The 20,221-nt window shown below is 44.5% G+C and overlaps 1 protein-coding gene across 1 annotated transcript in view; it reads left to right on the top strand.

Annotated features, from left to right (window-relative positions):
- The window catches only part of LOC147905317 (uncharacterized), a 42,757-nt gene that overhangs the window by 4,034 nt on the left and 18,502 nt on the right, over positions 1–20,221 (top strand). Inside the window, exons 6-7 of the mRNA XM_087378926.1 lie at positions 1,660–1,851; positions 1,937–2,059. Of these exons, the coding sequence (XP_087235052.1) occupies positions 1,660–1,851; positions 1,937–2,059 (315 nt within the window). The remainder of the gene's footprint in view (positions 1–1,659; positions 1,852–1,936; positions 2,060–20,221) is intronic.

Raw genomic sequence — 20,221 nt, 5'->3', positions numbered from 1 at the left:
GGACATGCAAATTTCACCTTGTGTAGTTTTCGTCCATGTTGTGGCCTGTTGGTATTGCGATAATTCTTTCTATCTTAAGTCTTGCCTTGCCCTATCAGCTAGACTTAAATGCTCATCTGGGAGAGACTAAAATGAAATCATTTAGTCTTCACAAGCAGTTTTAGCTTGAATGAAGAGATTTTGGACTTCTTTTTGTGTAGCCTTCTCCTTTAGTGCTAGCCTTCGTCATGGCTGAGTCTACCCTTCAACTCCGGAGTGCCGATAGAAACTTAGTACGAAGACTTTGTATAAATGGATGCTCAAGTATGTGTGGGTATGTGGATTTGTATGTGTGAGAGCATATGTTTATACTATGGTCCACACCCACTGTTGGGCGCTGATGACGTCAGTGGGGATTTCATAGTAGCTAGTCCGTGCTATGCATGATGGAGTTTATGGTTTTCAACCTTATGAGTGACTATCATGAGATTGGAACTGCACTATGCTGTGTTTTTAGAGGATGAGTTTGGGCATGTTCCTGGATTCATCTAGATATATCCTTCAGCTCCATTTCTATCAAAATTAATAGGTGAGTCCTGCATACTGACAATTACAAGATGCGACTTTGCAAACTTCATTCTCTAGTTGCACTTCTTTGTCAAAGCAATGTGGCAACCGTACAGAAGCCAAACACTTAAAGGCTCAACTATTAAGGTGTGCTCAGGGTATGTGGTGCTGTTAGGGGTGTAACTTTTGTTTAGGAAAAGGTGCGGTGTAGGCACTAGTCCAGAACCTCATTGACATATGTGTGGCTTGAGTGTTTTCTATTCGTAACTGTTGTTGTCCTTAGTGCTTCGAAACAAAATGTGTCTTAATGATTTTCACTGCTATCATCCCTATGTTAGAAATCTAGTCCATCCCAAACTCAAAGTTTGTTGTTTGTTGGTATAAATATGTCAAAACTATCCTTGGTGACCTGCATGTATTGACTTGGATTGTTTTCTTCGAGCTCAAATTCATCCCCTTTTGGCCTTTGCATTCACTTCATGAACAAGAGGGCTAGACTTGGAGAGAACACATGGCCACTTAGGGCTGCGTAGGTCAAGGATAGGAGTGATTGCACATTGCCCAAAATGCGCTGTGCGTATGCCCAACTGTAGTGGGGACTGGCTATAAAAATACAGATCCTACAGCACTGGGTATTGAAGAGCCGTATTGGGGACTTGTTGATACAGTCGTTTGGTCAAACAGAGCAGAAGTAGAGATTTGAGAATTCATTGTGAGAAGCCTGTGATCATAGTCAGTCTCATTCCATGCATTTAGTGTTTTTCCGACTGTGAGCTAATAGATTCAGTAGTCACTTTAGCTTGTATAGAGATTACCCACAAGCTAGGGATGCGTCTTTATTGGCATTCCTTGATATAGATTGTCAAAAAATGAATTAAAATAATGCGTCTTTATTGGCATTCCTTGATATAGATTGTCAAAATATAAACTATATTTTAATTTCTTTAAAGAAAAACTCCTCGTAGCATTGCATTTTAATATACATAATTGATGTGCTTTGAAAGAATCACAATTATAAAGTTCTCATGTCTTAAGTTTCCATTTCTTTACATGAAAGAGTTTTTAAGAAGATTACCCTAATCTATAAAATACATTTTTTCATGCCCTTTCCAGAACCTACGATCGGATTTTGAAATGAAGTTTCTTGTGGATGTTGGTAAAGTGCCAACAGCAGAAGATGAACTCTCTCCAACCTCAAGTTCTAAACTGGAGGTGGCAGTTGCAGAACTTCAGAATCGCATACAAAAGAAGGCTGATGTGGATGATATAGAGAAGATCTCACAATCTTCTCAGAATACTAAGGATGTAAGAACCTTGTCCTAGCAAATTTTGTAATATTTTTGAGTTCAAAGGGTGACAAAGCATTTCCATGATAGTAAGTGTTATGCAGGCTCTTGAAAAATTGGAGTCAAGCATGATTGAAATACAGTCACAGATGAAGAGGTTGTCTGCTGGCTCTAGAAGAGCATCAAGAATCTCTTTCAGCAGTGGACCTGTACCTCAAGATAATCTGGTAAGAATTTGTGCACAAAGCCATATCAGGAAGATTGAGTAGGCCTGGTAACACTTAATGTCTGCAATTACTTCCATAACATTTTAAAAGCCATGCATCGGATGACCATGTTTCTTGACAGTGTATTGAATTATTCTTAAAATTTCCACAGTTCAAAGTGTGTATGTGCCTAGACAAATGCCATTTATTTTTGCTTCTCCTTAAAAAAAATAATCCAGTTGCAGCCAAGTCAAAAGTCAGACACTAAAAAGACAGTACTGAAATGGGTCAAGCTATTCATTGCCACAATATACTCGATTGGGAAGAACAAGATAAGAATTTAAGATGGCCACTTAAAAGGTGGGCCAAGATGGTACTTTCTTGTGTCATGAATGTATTCAGAGGTAATGTGAAACGGCAGGTCCCACTGAACTTTGTCAGAGGAATTGTGTTCTGCCTCTACTACAGTATTTCAGTGCAAATGCTTGCAGTCTGAGGAGCTAATTGCTAGACAGGATAGAGCACTGATAGCAACTGAGCACATCAGGTAATGGACTGTTATGCTTGTTGGGACTTGGAATTTATTCATAACCAATTTCGTCCTCCAAGTTATGGATTCCTGTGGAGGTTGAAGTGATCAGACTTATGCTAGTTAATGATTGATCTTGTGGCTAAAGAAAAATGTGAAGTGAAGCCTGAAACCTTGCAATGTTTCGTGGTAAAGTATCCATATAAGTTACTAATCCACCCTCACCTGCAAAATTCAAAAGCTTGTGTAACCGTAGTCCCCTGATACTTGTGTCCCGTGCTTGAAGGAAGCTTCAGTCACAGAAAGCACTACAACTGAGGCAAATGGATCTATCAAAGCTCTACACATTAGAGTAGGTGTTGTTACTTGTTTGCCACATCTATTGAAGAAACATATGTGCTCTGGGTTTGCCCAAGAGACTCTGCGGGCTTTAGAAACCCAGTATAGCTGCTTATGCTTGGGCACTGGTGATGACATAAGTGTTGCTTTGCTTGCTAACTATGCCTTCCTTTTTTTCTCTTTCATTTTCTCTTTTATTTTCTGTGTAGATTTTTTGGAATTTAGAACAACAAAATTTCTAAATTTGTACGATTGGATATATTCTAGTCGTACAAAGGTATATATATATATATATATATGCTCGTGGATGGTGTCATCCTGAACAAACAAATCCACTGGGTGACAAGTCTTCTCGAAGTCCAAAAGGAGGTACCACTAGCGACCCCAACCAAATGCTACGAGTCCAACCTGAAAAAGTTGGGAGATCTTATAGGTGATAGCTGTTAGATTCTCACTGTGCCCACCTGTGAGCCCCTGATTTGAGGGGACAAGGGGCAGTGAGAGGTAGGAATGCAGAATTTCCGATGTATGAGCCCACATTCATTGGACATTTGATCGGTCGGAAGGTGAATTGAATGGCAGGTGGCAGTTGACCAAATCAGCAACCTGACCATGGTGTCCAGATCAATCAGCAAAGTTGATCAAATCCCCCGCTTATGAGCCCACATTCATGGGACATTCAATTGGGAAGGTGAATTGAATGGCAGGTGGCAGTTGACCAAATCAGCTATTGCCCAATCAGCAAAGTTGGCCTTGGAGCAGCAGCAGTTGGGCTGTAACAACCCGCTGGGGAGGGGATGGGGCAGACTTCCTAGCCCATTTGGGGCATCAGCCAGCAGCAAGAGATTTAGCATCCAGCAACAAGGTGCATGCAGCAGGTCAGCAATGGCCGCACAATTGGAACAAAAAGTAGCACAGCCATAGGCAGCAGTACATGCCCATCCGAAGACAGCTCATGGAGCAGCAGATAGAGGCATCTTAATAAACAATCTCAGGCGATTTGGATCATGCAACTCATGGAGGAGATCTTGGCAGTTTCAGCCACATCTCCCTGGCATGGTACCAGAGTACTTCCATACAGGGTCAAAAGTATCTTTGATACCATCTTCTCATTTTAGCAAGCATGTGAATGGGACAAAGAGAATCACCAGCACTTGTCCATTCTCCTACTTGACTTTGAAAAATCATATGACAGGGTGAGGAGGGGATAGATTATGAGGAGACATTTGCTCCAGTGGCCAAGATGACCACCATTCGTTCCGTCATCTCTCTTGCTGCGTTTTATGGTTGGTCAGTGTACCAGATGGATGTCAAGACCGCTTTCATCAATGATCTTAAAGAGGAGGTCTATGTACATCAGCCCCAAGGTTTTGAGGTGAAGGGACAAGAGCACAAGGTATGCAAGCTCAGGAAGGCTCTATATGGGCTGAAGCAAGCACCTCGTGCATGGTATTAGAAGATACATCAGTTTTTGCTGTCCCAGGGCTTCGTCAACATTCTTGCCTACGCTACAGGGCTTTTGAGCCAGTTCATGCATTGTCTTACGATCACACATTGGAATGCAGCAAAGAGGGTTCTCAGATATGTCCATGGCACTCTCTCTCTCGGCTTGCATTATGCTTCAGATTGTGATCTAAAGCTGAGTGGTTTCATCGACTCAGATTGGTCAAGGGACATTGACGACAGACGGTCCTGGCTATTGCTTCTCATTGGGTTCAGCCTGTATCTCATGGCTCAGTAAGAAGCAAGAGCGAGTCTCTCTTTCCTCCAAATTAAGCCACTACGGAGTTAATGTGGTCAAGGAAGCTTTTGCATGACTTGCATCATGCACAGGATGGCGAAGCAAACTCTATCTTCTGTGACAGCCGGAGTTGCATTGCCATAGCCAACAATCTTGTCTTTCATGCTTGCATGAAACACATTGAAAATCATTATCATTATGTACGGGATTGTATTTCTAATGGCTTCATTGATCTCATCTATTGTCCATCTGAGGACAATGTGGTGGATATCTTCACCAAAGCCCTGTCAACAGATCTTTTCTTACGACATCGACATGGCTTGGGGATCATAGACATTCTCACAACGTCAAGGGGGGTTGTGAAGTGATTCACAATGACATTGTTTTCATGTACTCCCATAGGTTGCATATCCATTTGGATGAATTTGTGCAACCATGGTACTTTAGGTACTGCAGGGTACATCTGAGATGTTTCCAGGGTACTTTCAGCCATATCTTTGAGGGGGGATTTGTAAGAGATTACAAAGATATGGTGTTGTAGGCATAAATTCAACCCTATGGTTGACCAGTAGTACTAGGATACTATATATACCAAGTACTTGTATTGCTTCATTTGAACATTTCTATTGGAGCTGTCTTGTGTGTGCACTCTTGCTCACTTGTGTTCACAACCTGTCTTCACTTTGTTCCTACAGGAAATATATATGTGTTGCTTCTATATTTGTCTTGATACACAGTCTATTTGTTGGCTTGCACACACATGAATGGTTGTGAAGTACACACATGTTGATGAAGCGTGATTCTATGGTGAAATGTGCCCGCGTAATTCCTGGGCTCATCTATCAGTCTTCCATTGCAGGATACTCTTTGGGGGGATTTTCATTTGCTAACAAGGTATCAGAGCCCTAACGAAAGTTCTCAGGAAGTAGAGCTTGACAGCAACGACCTGGTTGAAGGACGACCTTGATTCATTGCTCGGAGGAATTAGCTTCGGTGTTTGTAGGATTGTATCCAGGTGGGAGCCTCAGGTTCAGGTAGGCGTTTGAAGGATTGTACCCAAGTGGGAGGCTCAGGTTCAAACATTTATGACACTATAAACCCTTTACTTCTTTTAGCTTATTATCATGGCTAATAGATATTAGATCCCAAATTTTGGTGAGACAGGCAAGCTCAACGAGACCGACTAACCGTTGTGGAAAATGAAGGTTCGGAGCCACTTGATGTTGAGGGAGGCGTGGGGGATTGTGACGGCCCTATTTCCACACCCCCTCTCACTGACCCACATTGACATGATCCAAATCCATAGATGAAGATGCTCCAGTAGCTCCCGTGTTGTAGCCCTCTGAAACACTTTGGGTTCGTCATAGTCTTCTTCTGGCTTTTCAATGAGTGGCTTTTGCTCCACCACCGATTTCGCACACCAGTCACGGTGGCTTGAGGTAACATCCCACCTATGAGCCTCCATATGAGGAGTGCATCGAGGAGGTAGACCATAGAATAGGAGTAGGCATGGGGCTTCCACATGGGCAGCAGAGAGTGAGAGGAGATAATACTTGGCGGATCAGGGCCACCATGGTGGGCAGAAGTGGTGCGGGAGTACCACATGGCTGTCCATGGATGGAGAGGACAAGCATGTGCAAGGAAACCTCAGTACGGACTGGTTGGAAGCTTTCCAGGGCCTAGAACAGGGCTGAACAGAGATGGAACAGGTGCAGCAAGCTATGGAAGGCCTAGGGGCTTGGGAATGAGGCTGGATATGGGCAGGCTTGCGCGGGCCAATGGCAGCCTACCGCATGGCCAGGCAGGGCCAGCGAAAGGCCTGCAAGTGTGTCCCTAGGGGTGGATTTATAGGCTGCCATTTGAGTCAGCTGGAGGGCCTGTTTGGGTTGGGTGAATGGACAGTAAAAGGCGGCTGGTAGGGGTTGCTCTAGTCACTATTTTGGGAGGGCTGGGAGCCCTATAAAAGGGGTCATTTGGGGCCTCTACACTCATCACTTGGAGCAGCCCTCAAGACAGTTGATAGGAGCAGCAGTCAGGCATCCTTGGGCCTATACTCAGGAGGTGAAGGTGACCCAAAAGCAGCTGTGCAGACTAAGCTAGAGTGGCAGCCCACCTAGGCTGGCTTTCCGGATAGCAAGGTGGAAGGGATCTTCAGAGAGTCTACATAAGATCCATGGAGCACGCGGGCTTGGAGATCTAGAGGTGCCAAGCATATAGTAGGAGAACATTTTGGTATTGTATTGTGTCCAGTTTGTGGACGGATGTAAATATATAAGTGTTGCTTCTATATTTTTCTTGATGCGCAATCTAGTTGCTGGCTTGCACACATGAATGGTTGTGAATACACACATGTTGATGATGCTTGATTCCATAGTGAAACACTCCCGTGTGTAGTTCCTAGGCTCATCTATGAGTCTTCCGCTGCTGCGGGAGACCCTTTGGTGGGATTTTCATTTTCTATCAGGAATTGCTTCTTGTAATATAAACAAGAATTGCTTCTTATAATTTATGGGATCATCTATTGGGATCTCATTATCTAACATAAACTGTTTTTGTAATATAAATAAATATGGATTCCACAAAAAAAAAGTGTGTGTGTGTGTACATACACACTTTTTTTAGGGGTGAAATCCATTTGTCATTATATTACAAAGAAGAGTCCCCAAGAAAGGGACAACCAGCCACAAACAACATAAGATGTCATTATATGACAAGAAGGCATGATAATCTATATTGCGAACATGCAGACAATCATAAAATGATTGTTGTAGAGAGGCTTAGAAGAAGCGAGATTTAGCCAAAGACCCGATGATTGTGATCCTTCCATAGGGTCCCAAGTACCTAGTAATGAACCCGATAAATAAGAAGATCATAATATTGCCTCACAAGATGAAAACCAAACAGCCAGAAATTCTTGCCAAAGGAAGCACTGGGGAACGAGCCTGGAGCTGTTGCTATACACAAAGTAAGAAATCATGAGACACAGGGCAACGCCAAAAAAGATGAGGCATAGACTCTCGAATAGATAGACATCATCGATCAGTGGCAAGAGCAACCATCGAGAAGACACCTCATAATGACTCCTTTTTCTTTCCTAAGAATACAAAAAGGGACCTCTTAGGCCTTAGGCCCTATGCATGCTTTATCCATATTTGGTCAGATGGTTTGAGATTACATTTTCAAGAATCTACACACACTTTTTTTTATAGTGAAATCTTATATTTATGTGTGGGAAACCTCAAAAGAGGTAAAAACCCACCAATAAGTACAAGGAAAAAATTTACAAGTAAGGCCTCAAAGCAAAAGTCATGAGGCAGCCAAGTAAAAACACACACTTTTTTTTTTTTTTTTGGGTGAAATCTTATATTTCTGTGTGGGAAACCCCAAAAAAGAGGTAAAAACCCACCAATAAGTACAAAGGAAAAATTTACAAGTAAAGCCTCAGAGCGAAAGTCATGAGGCAGCCAAGTAAAAAGTTACATGTCAAGCTGGAGGAGGATCAAACACAACATCCTCCAACTTTAGATTATTGCTTTGTAAAAACTGATGTAGTGTAGAAACCACACCATCAATAAAAACAAGCTGTTTTTTGGCCTTGTGATTCTTCTTAATATAGGCGGGCACTCGAAATTTTTGAATCACAGGGTCAAAAACCTGTTGTAACATGGGATGAAAAGAATTCAGTGAAAATGGCACATCTGCATCCCGAACAGAAGAAGACTCTGGCACAGGCATCAGAGGCAAAGGAGCTAGATCAACATCTGTATCCTCCGATGAAAGAGCTGCATCTGATAAAGCAGGACTCAGCATTTTAGCGTCACTTCGAGGATCAACCTGAGAAGGAGCATGTGCAACATCCTGTATGATCCCCTCTGCAAGGGGCACATCCATATCCTAAGGAGAAGGAGTCTGATGATGCTCAACATGAGTCGGAGATATGGAAGGAGGCTGCGCAGATGACCGTATATGTACGGATGGCCGTACAGCAGGTATCGAAGGAAAAAGTGGCGGAGTAGATGGCTGCAGAGAAGGTTGTACGGGTATGTGCAGGGAGCACGGGAGCTGTACGGGAAACTGTACGGGGAGCTGTATGGGGGTTGCAAGGTGCACGGAACCTGTACGGAAGGCCGTACAGCTGATGGCAGCTGTACAGAAGGCAAGGTTCCTACTAGATGTCAAGCACTTCTAGATATCTGAGCCCGCGTGCTCCACCTCAAGCATACGTAGACTCTCTGTCCAGAGTGTTCTTCTCCACCTTACTGCCTGTGAATCAGCCTAGGTGGGCAGCACCTTGCTGAGCTAGGTCTGCAGCCTTCCAACTCCCTTGGTCCTCCAGGATAGGCTCCAAGTGTGCTGGTGTCTGCTGCCCCTACTGCTCCTGCTTTTGCTACTCCAGAAGATATCAAATGAGGGCTTGGAGGCCCTCTTTATCTAGGGCACAAGGCCCTTGAACCAACTGACCTGGTAGGGGTCAGATCTGGCCGACCAGACTGCCCCTACCCACGCGACCGTGTGGTCTGTAAACCGACCAGTGGGTAGCCCATTGGCTGCCCCTTTCTGGCCCGCCTTGCCATGTGGCAACCCACCACTTGCATTGGTCTTTTTGCTGCCTTGTCGTGGCCTATTAATAATGCAGGCTTCTGCCTGCCCAATGGAGGCGCCTCTGTCCTGGTCCCTTCCAGGCCCTAGAATAGCCTTGACCAGGTCCGTTTGTGCTGATGCAGACAGCCGTACCAATGCTGACATCACCCGTACCTGTTGCTGACATCAACGCCATCTCTTCGCAGCCCATAGCTTCTGGAGACCCTGTGCAATCTGGCCTGCTCCAGTCGTGGACAGTCATCTGATAATTCCACCTTTGTTCTGCCCTCTAGAAGGTGCCTTCTCTGCCAGGTAAGTCCATGAATATGCTGCCCACATGGCAGCCTGTTTGCTGCCCATGTGGCAGCCCCTCTATGTGTCTTTTCCTTGCTGTGAGGTGTTGTCCATGTGGCAACCGCCTCTCCAAGCTTTTCCCTCTGGACATGTCTTGCCCTAGGTCTCCCTCCCCCATGCTCTCCTCATATGGGGGCTTACAGATGGGGAGGCGACCTTTCCAACAAGGGGGAGGCAGCACAACCCTATACAAAGATGCGACGGTTATAACAGCCAACGGCAATGCATGGCAAACACGATCTTTTGATTGAAGAACCCAATCTTTGAGGCGAAAGATCTCAAGGCGAGATACTGGCCGAAAATCATGGAGCATCTGTGATAATAATTACCATATAGGCCTGTACTGCTGTCCCAAAGCATATTGCCTAACGCTGCAGGAAAGGAGATCACCATGGTGCATGCACATGCGTGCGCGCGCGCGCACACATGTTTTCTATGCTCATGAACTAAGGAGAAATCTGATTTTAGTTTCATTTATTGCATATGAATAGCATGTGTTGGCTGAATTTTAGGATGAAAAATGTAGAACTAAAGAATCCACTAAGAATATGACGAGGGACTTCATAAGCTTGACGTAGAGCCTATTTTACAACATATTTAATTGTTTCAATTCCATTTGTAGTGCACTTTTGCATGCTAGATTTGTTGGGATTTATAAAACCCATGCAAACTCTTAAGTGCATTCACTCCCTCACTCAATGAATTAAAATAGAAAGAGAACACAAAGACTACTCAGTAGACAAACCAAATTCTACTTAGATATTAAACTAGAAGGAAAGAACTCATCCCTACAGGGCTAGTAGCCTGCTACAAAGAAAGAATCGAAGAGACATCACCCAACTATCATGACTCTGTCAGCCACCCGTAGAAGGCCGACGGACCGTTGGAGAACACAACAGAGGGTAAGCTAACTATCACATGCACCGTTGTGTCAGGTGCATGGTGACACACTAGTTGGTTAAGCTCAGTTTTCATAACTTGTTAAGACTACCAAAAAGGACATCAGAAAAAGCCAGTAGAAGGGCAGATCACAGGCAGCCGACTTCCTTCCGCAAAACAGGGTGGACCAGGTCGGACCAGTTGGCATCACCAGATTGACTGGTTGGTTGACCAGGCTGACCAGTTGGTTGACCTGGCTGACTATCCAGGCCCTATTTAAAGAGGCCTCATCCTCCCATTTCTTGCATACAGCCTTGCTCCATCCTTGCCATCTGTTGCCTATTCCCCGCCACACTTTTGCCCCTCATCGCCATCTCAAACGGTAGCACATTTTCATCGAATTACCTTGCCTACCTGCAGCGAACCAGCATGCATCAGATCTGTCCTTTCCAGCATAGTTCCAGCCAGTCATGGAGGGGATCTAGGAGCAGCCACCATGCACATCAGTTCAGCAAGCATTCACATTCACTGGGCAGCCATCTACCTCACTTTCAGCATCAGTAATATCCCGCATGATACATCTTTGTATCCAGTTTTGCAGTCATGTACAGTCAGTCCATACAGTCGGTCATTTAGGCATTTCTAAATTATAAATAAACATGTGTACAGTAAAGATGTTGCGTGCCCTTGGTGCTTGAGTTCTCTATTTCATATATCTATGTACACAGATTCAATACGCTTCCGCACATTGCAGTAGATAGTCTCGCGTGCCACATGGGATTCCCCAGCATGGCATGGCAGTAAGTACCCACATGTTACACTATCCCAAAGTAGATGTGCAGACAATAATTAGACAATGCTTGAAAGAGAGATGTAGAACAAGCAAAATATATTTCTGTCGAATGTGGACACAATACAAAATCTATATCTAGTGTCTCACCCTCTATCAACACAATGCTGACTAGATGTGGACCCTGTATATACACAAAACTGTTCTTCTACCTCTTTGGCACTTCCAAACTTTGGCTTGCATGCTCTCCTAGATATTGAGTTGGCCTCGTACCACAATCACACTTCTGACTGATCCTCTTAGATAGAATTTCGTAAGGTACTGCTTGCTATGGAACCTGGACATCATTGATTACCTGCAATCACACCTTGCGACTGATCCTCCTGGACACTCTTGGACCACCTCTCCTAACGCATTGCTTGGCTAGCTGCTAAAAGTATATGCGCCCGCTGCTAAGTATATGGGGGCTATTGTAAGTATCCCGATCATAGGCCAATTATCTAACGGCTTAGAATGTGCCGCATGGCTTCGTAGGATTTTAGAGTTTCATAAAACGCTCTAGTGCTAGCCAAGTAAAAGTGCTCACACAACATTGTTGACGTTAGTGGGCATTTGTGAGCAAGGGCTCCCACACAATGCTAGTCTCTCCTCCTAGTCCATGTCTACCAAAAGTCCTATTAGAAAAGGATATTGGTTGCAAGAGGCTGATATTAGTAAGGGCCCCAAACTGTTTTTTTTTCATCTCTAACAGAGCAATCGATTGCCACCTTGATAGTCAGTGCCTCTCATGGGAACATTGCAGGCTCTCAAAAATAATGTCATTCAGTGGCAATTAAACTAGCAAATTTGAAATTTCAAGCGGCTCGATGATAAGGCAAGTTTCACACATAGGCAGACAGGTGAACTCAGTATCCCCGTCTGGATGAATGTTCCATTCACACATAAGTGGACAGAGGTGCAGGAATGTAGAGTGAAATTGACAAATTTTTTATTTGTCCGCACCTAGGATGGCATCTTGATGCCAAAAGAGATTTTGCTAGGGAGACGGGCAAGCACTTTTTGACAAACAAATGGGTGATAGCCATATGGGCTAGCATGCAGGGCCCTTCACGGGCAGCCTCTTCTAGAAGGACTATATGGTGAAGACCTGTGTTCCTTGCAATCAACCAGTTCCCTTGCTGCCTTGTATCCTCCTGGATGGCACCTTGAACCAGGCTGAAGTGCTCCCAACCAAACTTCACACAAATATTAAACTAGAAAGAAAAAGGCTGATTCCTACATCAATCCATTCCCATTTGGTAGGTCCCACTACAAGTACTTTAGGATGAAACCTCAATAAAGCCAAAACATCCAAGAGCCTAAAAAAATGCTCTTAGGTCTAGGGTCTAAATACCAGCTAGAAGCAAAAAATCATTGCTCCACAAAACCCATAATCCTAACCGACTAGAATACTCTGATCCGTGATTGAGAGAGCATACTTCTAGAGACCACATCAAAGATCAAAGCTTCCCCATCAACCAAAGTATCCCAATCTGAACCTTTGAAGACCGATGACTTGAAACGGGATCCCTGCTCTTGAGAAGGCCCCAATCCATCTAGTGATACGATGTTCCCCCCTACAAGTGTTAGAAATTACCCAACAGAGGGTACGCATAGTGGAAGACTGATAGTAATGCCTAGGAGCTCACACAATGTGGTGTGGGGTGTGGAATCACAGACTTCTTAACTTAATGTGCAAAGATGTGCAAGCCAGTAAATAGATAATGCTCAGAAACAAATATAGAAGCAACTCTTTATATTTCCGTCCGTCCACAAAGTAGGACAGGATACAATACCAAAAGGTTCTCCTACTAAATGTCAAGCACTTTTAGGTCTCTGAGCCCACAAGCTCCACCTCGAGCATATGTAGACTCTTTGTCTAGATCCCTTCCACCTTGCTGTCCGGAAGCCAGCCTAGGTGGGCAGCCCTTTCTCAGCTTTGTCTGCAGGCTATGATGTACCTCCTTCACCTCCAGAAGATAGGCCCAAGGTAGGTCTTACCGCTGCTCCAATCTGCTGACTCTTTGCTGCTCCAGGTGATGTGATCTCAGCAACCTTCTGCCCTAGAAGACAGTCTAGGTTCAGCCTCTCCCTGGAGCTAAGTCTGGAGCAACACCTCTCTCCTTTACTTCCTATGTAGAGGCCCAACGATGGTGGAGATGCTCCTCCTCCCAAAGCTGCTTGGCTGGATGTTTGTATGAGGCACAATGGCCTCCAAATGGCCGACCCAGCAGAGGGATGAACCGACCCCCTCTGGCCGACTTGGTTGGCTGGCCCAACCCTAACCAGCCGACCTGCTGGTTGGCCTGGTTGGCTGGCTCAACCAGCCCTATATAAGGGACCTAGCCAGGCCCTTTTGGGCTGCTGCTAGGCTGCCCTTTGTTGCTGCTGGAGACCTTCTTGCAGGCTGTACCCCTGACGACAGACCCCCACCATGTCCTGCCCGTACACCTTCCGTACACTGCCCTGCAGCAGCCCGTACAGATCCGTACAGTGGCTGATGTCATCTCGCCTTCGTTCCTTGATGGAGATGCTACGCAGATCTGCTCTGCTCTGTCCTTGACAGTCACCTGGCCATTCTCTGCCAGATCTGCCCTCGAGGCAAGCTTCCTTCTGCTAGGTACTCTTCTTTCTTTGTGTAAGGTGCTGCCCATGTGGCAGCCCCCTCCCTCTCTCTTTTCCTAGGTTCACCCCCCGCCCCTCCCCCCATGCTTTCCTCATATGAGGGCTTACAGATGGGGAGGTGACCATTCCAGCAACAAGGGCCCAATCCAATGGTAAAGATGCATCAATCTCTTCAATTCTTGTTCTACTTCCTTTGACATAAGTAATCATCTAAGATCTGTAAATATGTAACCTTTTTTTTTGTGTGAAAAAGTTTCTATTAAGTATGAAAAATATCCCAAGAGCAATGCTTATGGAAGAAAATACATCATGCAAAGCATGGGAAACAAAATACCGTAAGTGGGCAAACAATTGCTCATAAACAAGAGCTAGAAAAGCACCAAGGTTGAGTGTGAAGGTGCCACCTCAACCCTACAGTGGACTTTGAGGAAAAAGGGGAGCCACTCCACTCCCCGAGGAAAACAACCTCCTAGTAGAAGCCTCCTGCAAACATCATCTGGGTTTGCAATCCCAAAGAAAATACTAAATGGACTCCTTAGTAGAAAGGCAAGTGGGAGTTGCCTTGAACCTTGTACCTCCACTAGTTCACTAGAAAGCCAAAAGAAAAGAGTGTTTTTTCTATTTTTGAGGAATTTCTAGAGTCTCTTCCAAAGTTTTTTTCCAAAGCAGAAATCTGAAAATTTTCCCAATCAAGAGCTCTAGTGATTGACCATCCCTTATTGTTGAGCTGAGACCTCCTAACCCTATAGCAGACGAAAGGGAGGTTCTTCTCTCGGTTCCTTACATCATTCCATTGGAAATACTTCCAAAACCATGACAGGCTCAAAAGAAACATCCACAAGGATATCCTCATCCTTGGACTGCCACCTGGAGTGAACATAAAAAACCAAGGCATCCTATCTGAACCTCGTCAAAGTCCTATGACTTGAGTGGGATACTTGACCTCGTAAAACCCGCGACGGTCAACCTCACTTTGTTTGAGGTGACTTACTAACTGAAACTTAAATCATCCGGAAGGTTTTTGAAATCCTTCCAAGAACCCATAGAGAAAGCGGGTCCTCTCTCCCCTCTGGACCACTTCATATAACGAGAAGTATCAAGCGGTCTACCATGGTCATGTCATCAAGTATGTTGTTATTCCACATGACAGGCTGCCTATCAATCTCTTCTAGAAAAGAGGGAAGGGGGGCTCTCCAAAATTTACTCTTGAAGCTGCCCCAGACCTGAAAATTCAGGATGGCAGCCATAAGAGAGGAGGAAGGATCGCTGAAGTAAAGATCCACCTGGTACCATCCATACAATCTCCACCTGGTATTATCCATCGAATCTCCACCGACTAAGTTGTCCAATTTTTGGCCTTCATTACAGAGAGAGAGAAAGAAAGAAAGATATATTAACATTTGCAGGAGGCCTCGCGGGCCTATGAGACAAAGAAACAAACCAAAGGGATATCGCATACAAGCCACTGTGGGCTGAAGCAAAGGGCTCACTAAGGCCCTTGCTGAGTACTAAAGTTCTAATCTAGTAACCAAAAAAGCCAAAATAGTATCAAGTACTCAAGGATAATGTGCGGAGTACATGCTCAGGCATGTATCCAGGTGCCATGATGGTTCTTTGGTGAGATGTGAAGAGCTCTTGTATCTGTGTCTGTCGAGTTGTCTCATGGGGTGGTGGAGGATGTGGTCGTCTTGATTGCTTTTTTGACCTTTTGAGGTTCGATTTTGACGTTTTTTGACATTTTGGCACTGCCCAAACACAAACGACTGTGTCCCACACCATTTCGAGATTTTTTTAAAAAGTTTTTTTGTCCGTACATCCGTACGGACCTCTGCAGTCGGCTGTGCCACAGTGCTAGGAGTCCGTACAACTTGTCAGAAGGCGATTCCGAGCAATTTTAGGCTACTTTTTGGCATTTTTTGCTCAGATTTGGACTCCCGTGACCTCCACCAGTGATTTGAGCTTCCCGAGCTTACCCACAGTCATTTCGACTGTATCAACTCTCCGGTACATTGACTTGAGGCTTCCGACAGTGGGGAATACTCTTTTTACATCCCGTCACTTGCTTCACATCCTGTCAACAACAAGTGAAGCTGCTCCGAGCTTGATGTGAGCTCCAAACACTTCCCGACTTCTCTGATTATCGCCCTGATTGTCCTTGGTGCCCAAGCTCCACTTTTGACCGACTTTCCGGGTGCTCGTGACACCTCTGGCCTCTACTTTGACATCAGTGAATCTCTCTTAGCCATTTTGAGAGTCATTATGTGAGTGCTCCATTTAGCTATCCCATGGACTTCGACACATCTTTTGGGGCATTCCTACCTAGCGCTTCATCGACATCGTCATCGTCTCATAGGGATGTGCACACATGTGCAGTGGCTACTTGGAGGACATCTCTTGTCATAAGAGATCTATTTTTTATTACTACATGCTTGATGTTATTTTGGGATCCTCTACCTTGGGTAGTTCTCCTAAAATGATATGTATTGAGTGTTTGTTTTTCATTGAGTCTAAAGGTTCTCTGCCTTGGATAGTCCTCCTAAAAAGATGTATTGGTTTTTCTATTTTTTTGGTGTGTGGCTTCCTAACATGCCTTGTTATGAAGCCAAGGGGGGATGTACTGTGGGAGCCATATGTATTGGCTTTGATAGGTCTATTTGTTTATCAGGCCTGGCTTGAGAGTTCCAAGATGTTGGTGCATTGGTCTCCTATACGTCTGAGTTGGTCATGCATCCATGCATGATGAGCCTCTAAGCCATGTTAGATGAGATTTCTATGTTATGCTCACTATCCTCTGAGCCATGCTCACTTGCCTCTGAGATTGTGTGGGAACCATGTCTAGTTCTAGACTGGCATGCACAGTTTTGATGACCATCATTGTCATGTTCTGTTCTTGGTTCCATTCGAGTAGTCTCTTACCTTGCCTTCATGGGGGGGTGTTGGAATATGAAGCCAGATTGAGTAAAAAATGAGTGTACTAGGTGTCTAGGGGGTGTTTTATAGTCTAGTGAGTCCTAGACATGCCACATGTCATATTGAGAGTTATCCCATATACACTATGGCTTTCTAGAGTCTAGTGTCACACTATATAGTGTTGTACTTGTCTTGAGTCATTTACATCAATCAAGTATCAAGCTACAAGCTCTTTGGTCTAGACACATGTGAGTACTTTCATTTTTGCTCATTGCTCTAGTCATTTCATTTCCATTTCATTATGTCTCCTTTTGAGTATCACTTCCTCTCTCCCTAGCCTATCCTCTCTCTCTCCCTCTCTCCATCATGTTCCTTCACTGTTTTCGTACAATCCATACGGTCGCAGCTCGCCATCAGCACTTGGACTTGTAACTCGCCATTTGTCTCGCCATTTGCTCGAATTTTGCTCACCATTTACCTTGCCATTGACGTTTCTTTTGATTGCAGAAGCACAGCTCGTGCCTTGGTCCTTGCATCCACTCATTTCGAGCCTCGTCCAGGTTGTATTTTCAGCTCCAGTTTGTACTTGCAGCCCGTGCTTTCAGTTACCTTGCACAGGTGTCCTTGGAGTACTTGGAGTACAGGTGCATTCGGAGAGTTTGAGTGTGCGCATTTGGGACAGTTTTGGGGCTGCGTATTAAGCTCAATCTATTGCTCAAGTGGTGTGCATTTTGAGGCCCAGTGTTGGCTGAAGGTTATGCACATTTTGGATGCCAGTTGAGCAAGAAGGGGCTGTTGCATTGTGAGCCAGTGTTTTCCTGAGATTCAGGTCTATTTGGAGCAGAAGTTCATTGCATTGTGAGCCAGTGTTTGGCTGTGATTGAGGTCTATTTTTTGGGTAGAAATATAAGGAAATTAATAAATACTTGCATGGACACAAATCATATTTGATCTTCGTTTCCAACCCCTTTTGTGGGTTATATATGAAGCATGGTCATGAAACTTTGCAAATACCTTTACCATGGTTAATTCCTATAGGCTAAATTCTACAGCGCAAGGTGAGGGAGAGGGAGAGGGAGAGAGGAAGGGAGGGGAACACGATGGGGGTGCAAGTAGAAGGGAGGGCATGATCAACAACGAGTTATGGGAGAGATGAGAGTCAATATATAGCCCTAAAGAAATTCGAACCCTAGAATTCAAACTTCCCACTCTAGAATTCGAACTTCATGCTCCACCCTCTCTCTCTCTCTCTCTCTCTCTCTCTCTCACCCCCCCTCCACCCCGTCCCCCCCCGCCCCTCCCCTCGCTTACCTTCCCCCTTCTCTCCCTGCCCTTCCCTCCCTCTGATCTCCTTACTTTCCTTGCCAATGCGATCGCACTTCCTTATGTTCCCCTCTCCTCCATTCCAATAATTCCCTTTTTTTTCCACTCTCCCCAATTTAAAATTTTAAGGGCGAATATTTGCCTAGAGGCGAATTTAGGAGCTTCTCCAAACTGATGTGGCTAATATTTCAATCTTGAAATTTGATAAAATTTTCCAAAAATTAACATAACTTCCTTATATGAGGTCCAAATTTGGCCCTCTAAGTACTCAAATCAATCAGCATAAGCCATCTAGAGTCATCTATATGGTTAGAATTTTCAAATTGCAGCTTATTAAAAACATATGAATGAACTTAAACCCATTGAAGCCTTAAAAATGGTAGCATAGACTAATATTTGTAACTCTAACCTAGGAAAGATTTGCTCCAAGCTCCTTCTCCCAATCAGATTGGGTCTCCATAATTCTATCCTCTGCGCTACTATGCACAATATCAACCACCTATGTCAGGGGGTGGATATGGATCCCCTTATCAACGTGGTCGACGGGGTGGGTTCCAAGGTGGACGTGGAGGTGGAGGTAGAGGTACCAACTTTTGTAGTCCCATCATGTGCTACAGATGTGGCAAGTATGGCCACTACCAAGATGATTGTACACAACCATTCAAGGGACCCTCTTGTAAGCAGTGCAACACAAATGACCACTACACCAGAGATTGTCCCAATGGCAGAGGGGAATCAACATCCCAAGTCAACATGGTTTACATATTAGTGGCAGGGGATAGTGACAAACCCCACTTGATTGGTGCCGTGTTGGGAGCTGTGACAAGGTCACAGACGAAAGGTGACAGTAGTACGGATGAATCAACATCAATATCAGAGGCCTCATCACCAACTCAGTCACTAGAGGAGCATCCCCACCTCCTTCCTCCAAGGTGGACAACGGTGGGAACAGGAGTGCATCACCCTTGTGTTCTCCTATTAGTGGATTAGAAGAACCAGAAGGGCTTCATAGCCATCAAGACCTGTCACTAGCTCTCAAAATACGTCATTTCCAAGTGAGCAATCTATGTCTTCGAGGTACCAGAAGGTGGTTATGAGTCTCACCTAAGATCTTCAATCCAGTTATGGAGATGAAGGAAGCACACCTTAGTTTCCCTTCTGTAAGTCTAGAATAGTGAGGTTTGCGATGGAGATGATGACTTTAGGACAAAAGCGTGAGAAGGAGTTACAAGTAGGCCCATCCAATTTTCCCCTAGGAAGCCCATTCAACATAGAGAAGGAGATGGGAGTGAAAACCAGTGGTACCCAAGAAAATGGGAAACAGGTGATGGAAAAGTCACTATAGGAGACATTGATTGAGAATTCAAAGGTACCTCCTCTCCCTTGCATGAGCTTCGACCCTCAGCCAAAAGCTCAGCAAATGAGGGCACAAAAGGCTGCTAATGGACATCCATATTCTTTGATTGAAGATTTGATGGAATTCAAGCCTAACATCACCCTACGACAACTCTGTCTATTGTCTCCACAAATCATTCTACTGTAGAGAATAACCAATAAAGATGCACTTCTCAGCTTTTGGATCCAACTTGGATCTCAACTCATCTGGCACATGAACATAGGCAATGCAACCAAAAACTTTCAAATGAGAAAAATCTGGTTTCCTACCAGTATACCTCTCCTCTGGCATCATGCCATGTATTGTTGCAGTGGGAGTCCTGTTCATTATGTAGACTGCTGTAGCAACTGCTTCAACCCAATAATAATCTGGTAGGTCTTTTTCGTTGAGCATGGCATGAGATTCCTCTCCAATATGCCTATTTTTTCTTTCTGAAAGTCCATTTCGCTATGGGGTATGACTGCATGAATATTGTTGCTTTATGCCATGCTCTTGCAAGAAACTTGCAAACTCATTTGAGAGGTACTCTCCCCCTCCATCTGACCTTAGGCATTTTATTTGCAACCCTGTGTCTTTTTCAACCATAGCTTTAAAAGCTTTGAAATGCCCAAACACTTTACTTTTCTTTTTCATAAAATACACCCAAACTTTTCTGCTGTAGTCATTAATAAAGGTGA

The sequence above is a fragment of the Dipteris shenzhenensis genome, chromosome 1, assembly GCF_047967505.1.
Source record: "Dipteris shenzhenensis isolate YYH24624 ecotype China chromosome 1, Dip_SZ_1.0, whole genome shotgun sequence".
NCBI lineage: Eukaryota > Viridiplantae > Streptophyta > Polypodiopsida > Gleicheniales > Dipteridaceae > Dipteris > Dipteris shenzhenensis.
The sequence above is the reverse complement of the archived record's forward strand: the minus strand, read 5'-3'. Positions and strand labels throughout refer to the sequence as shown.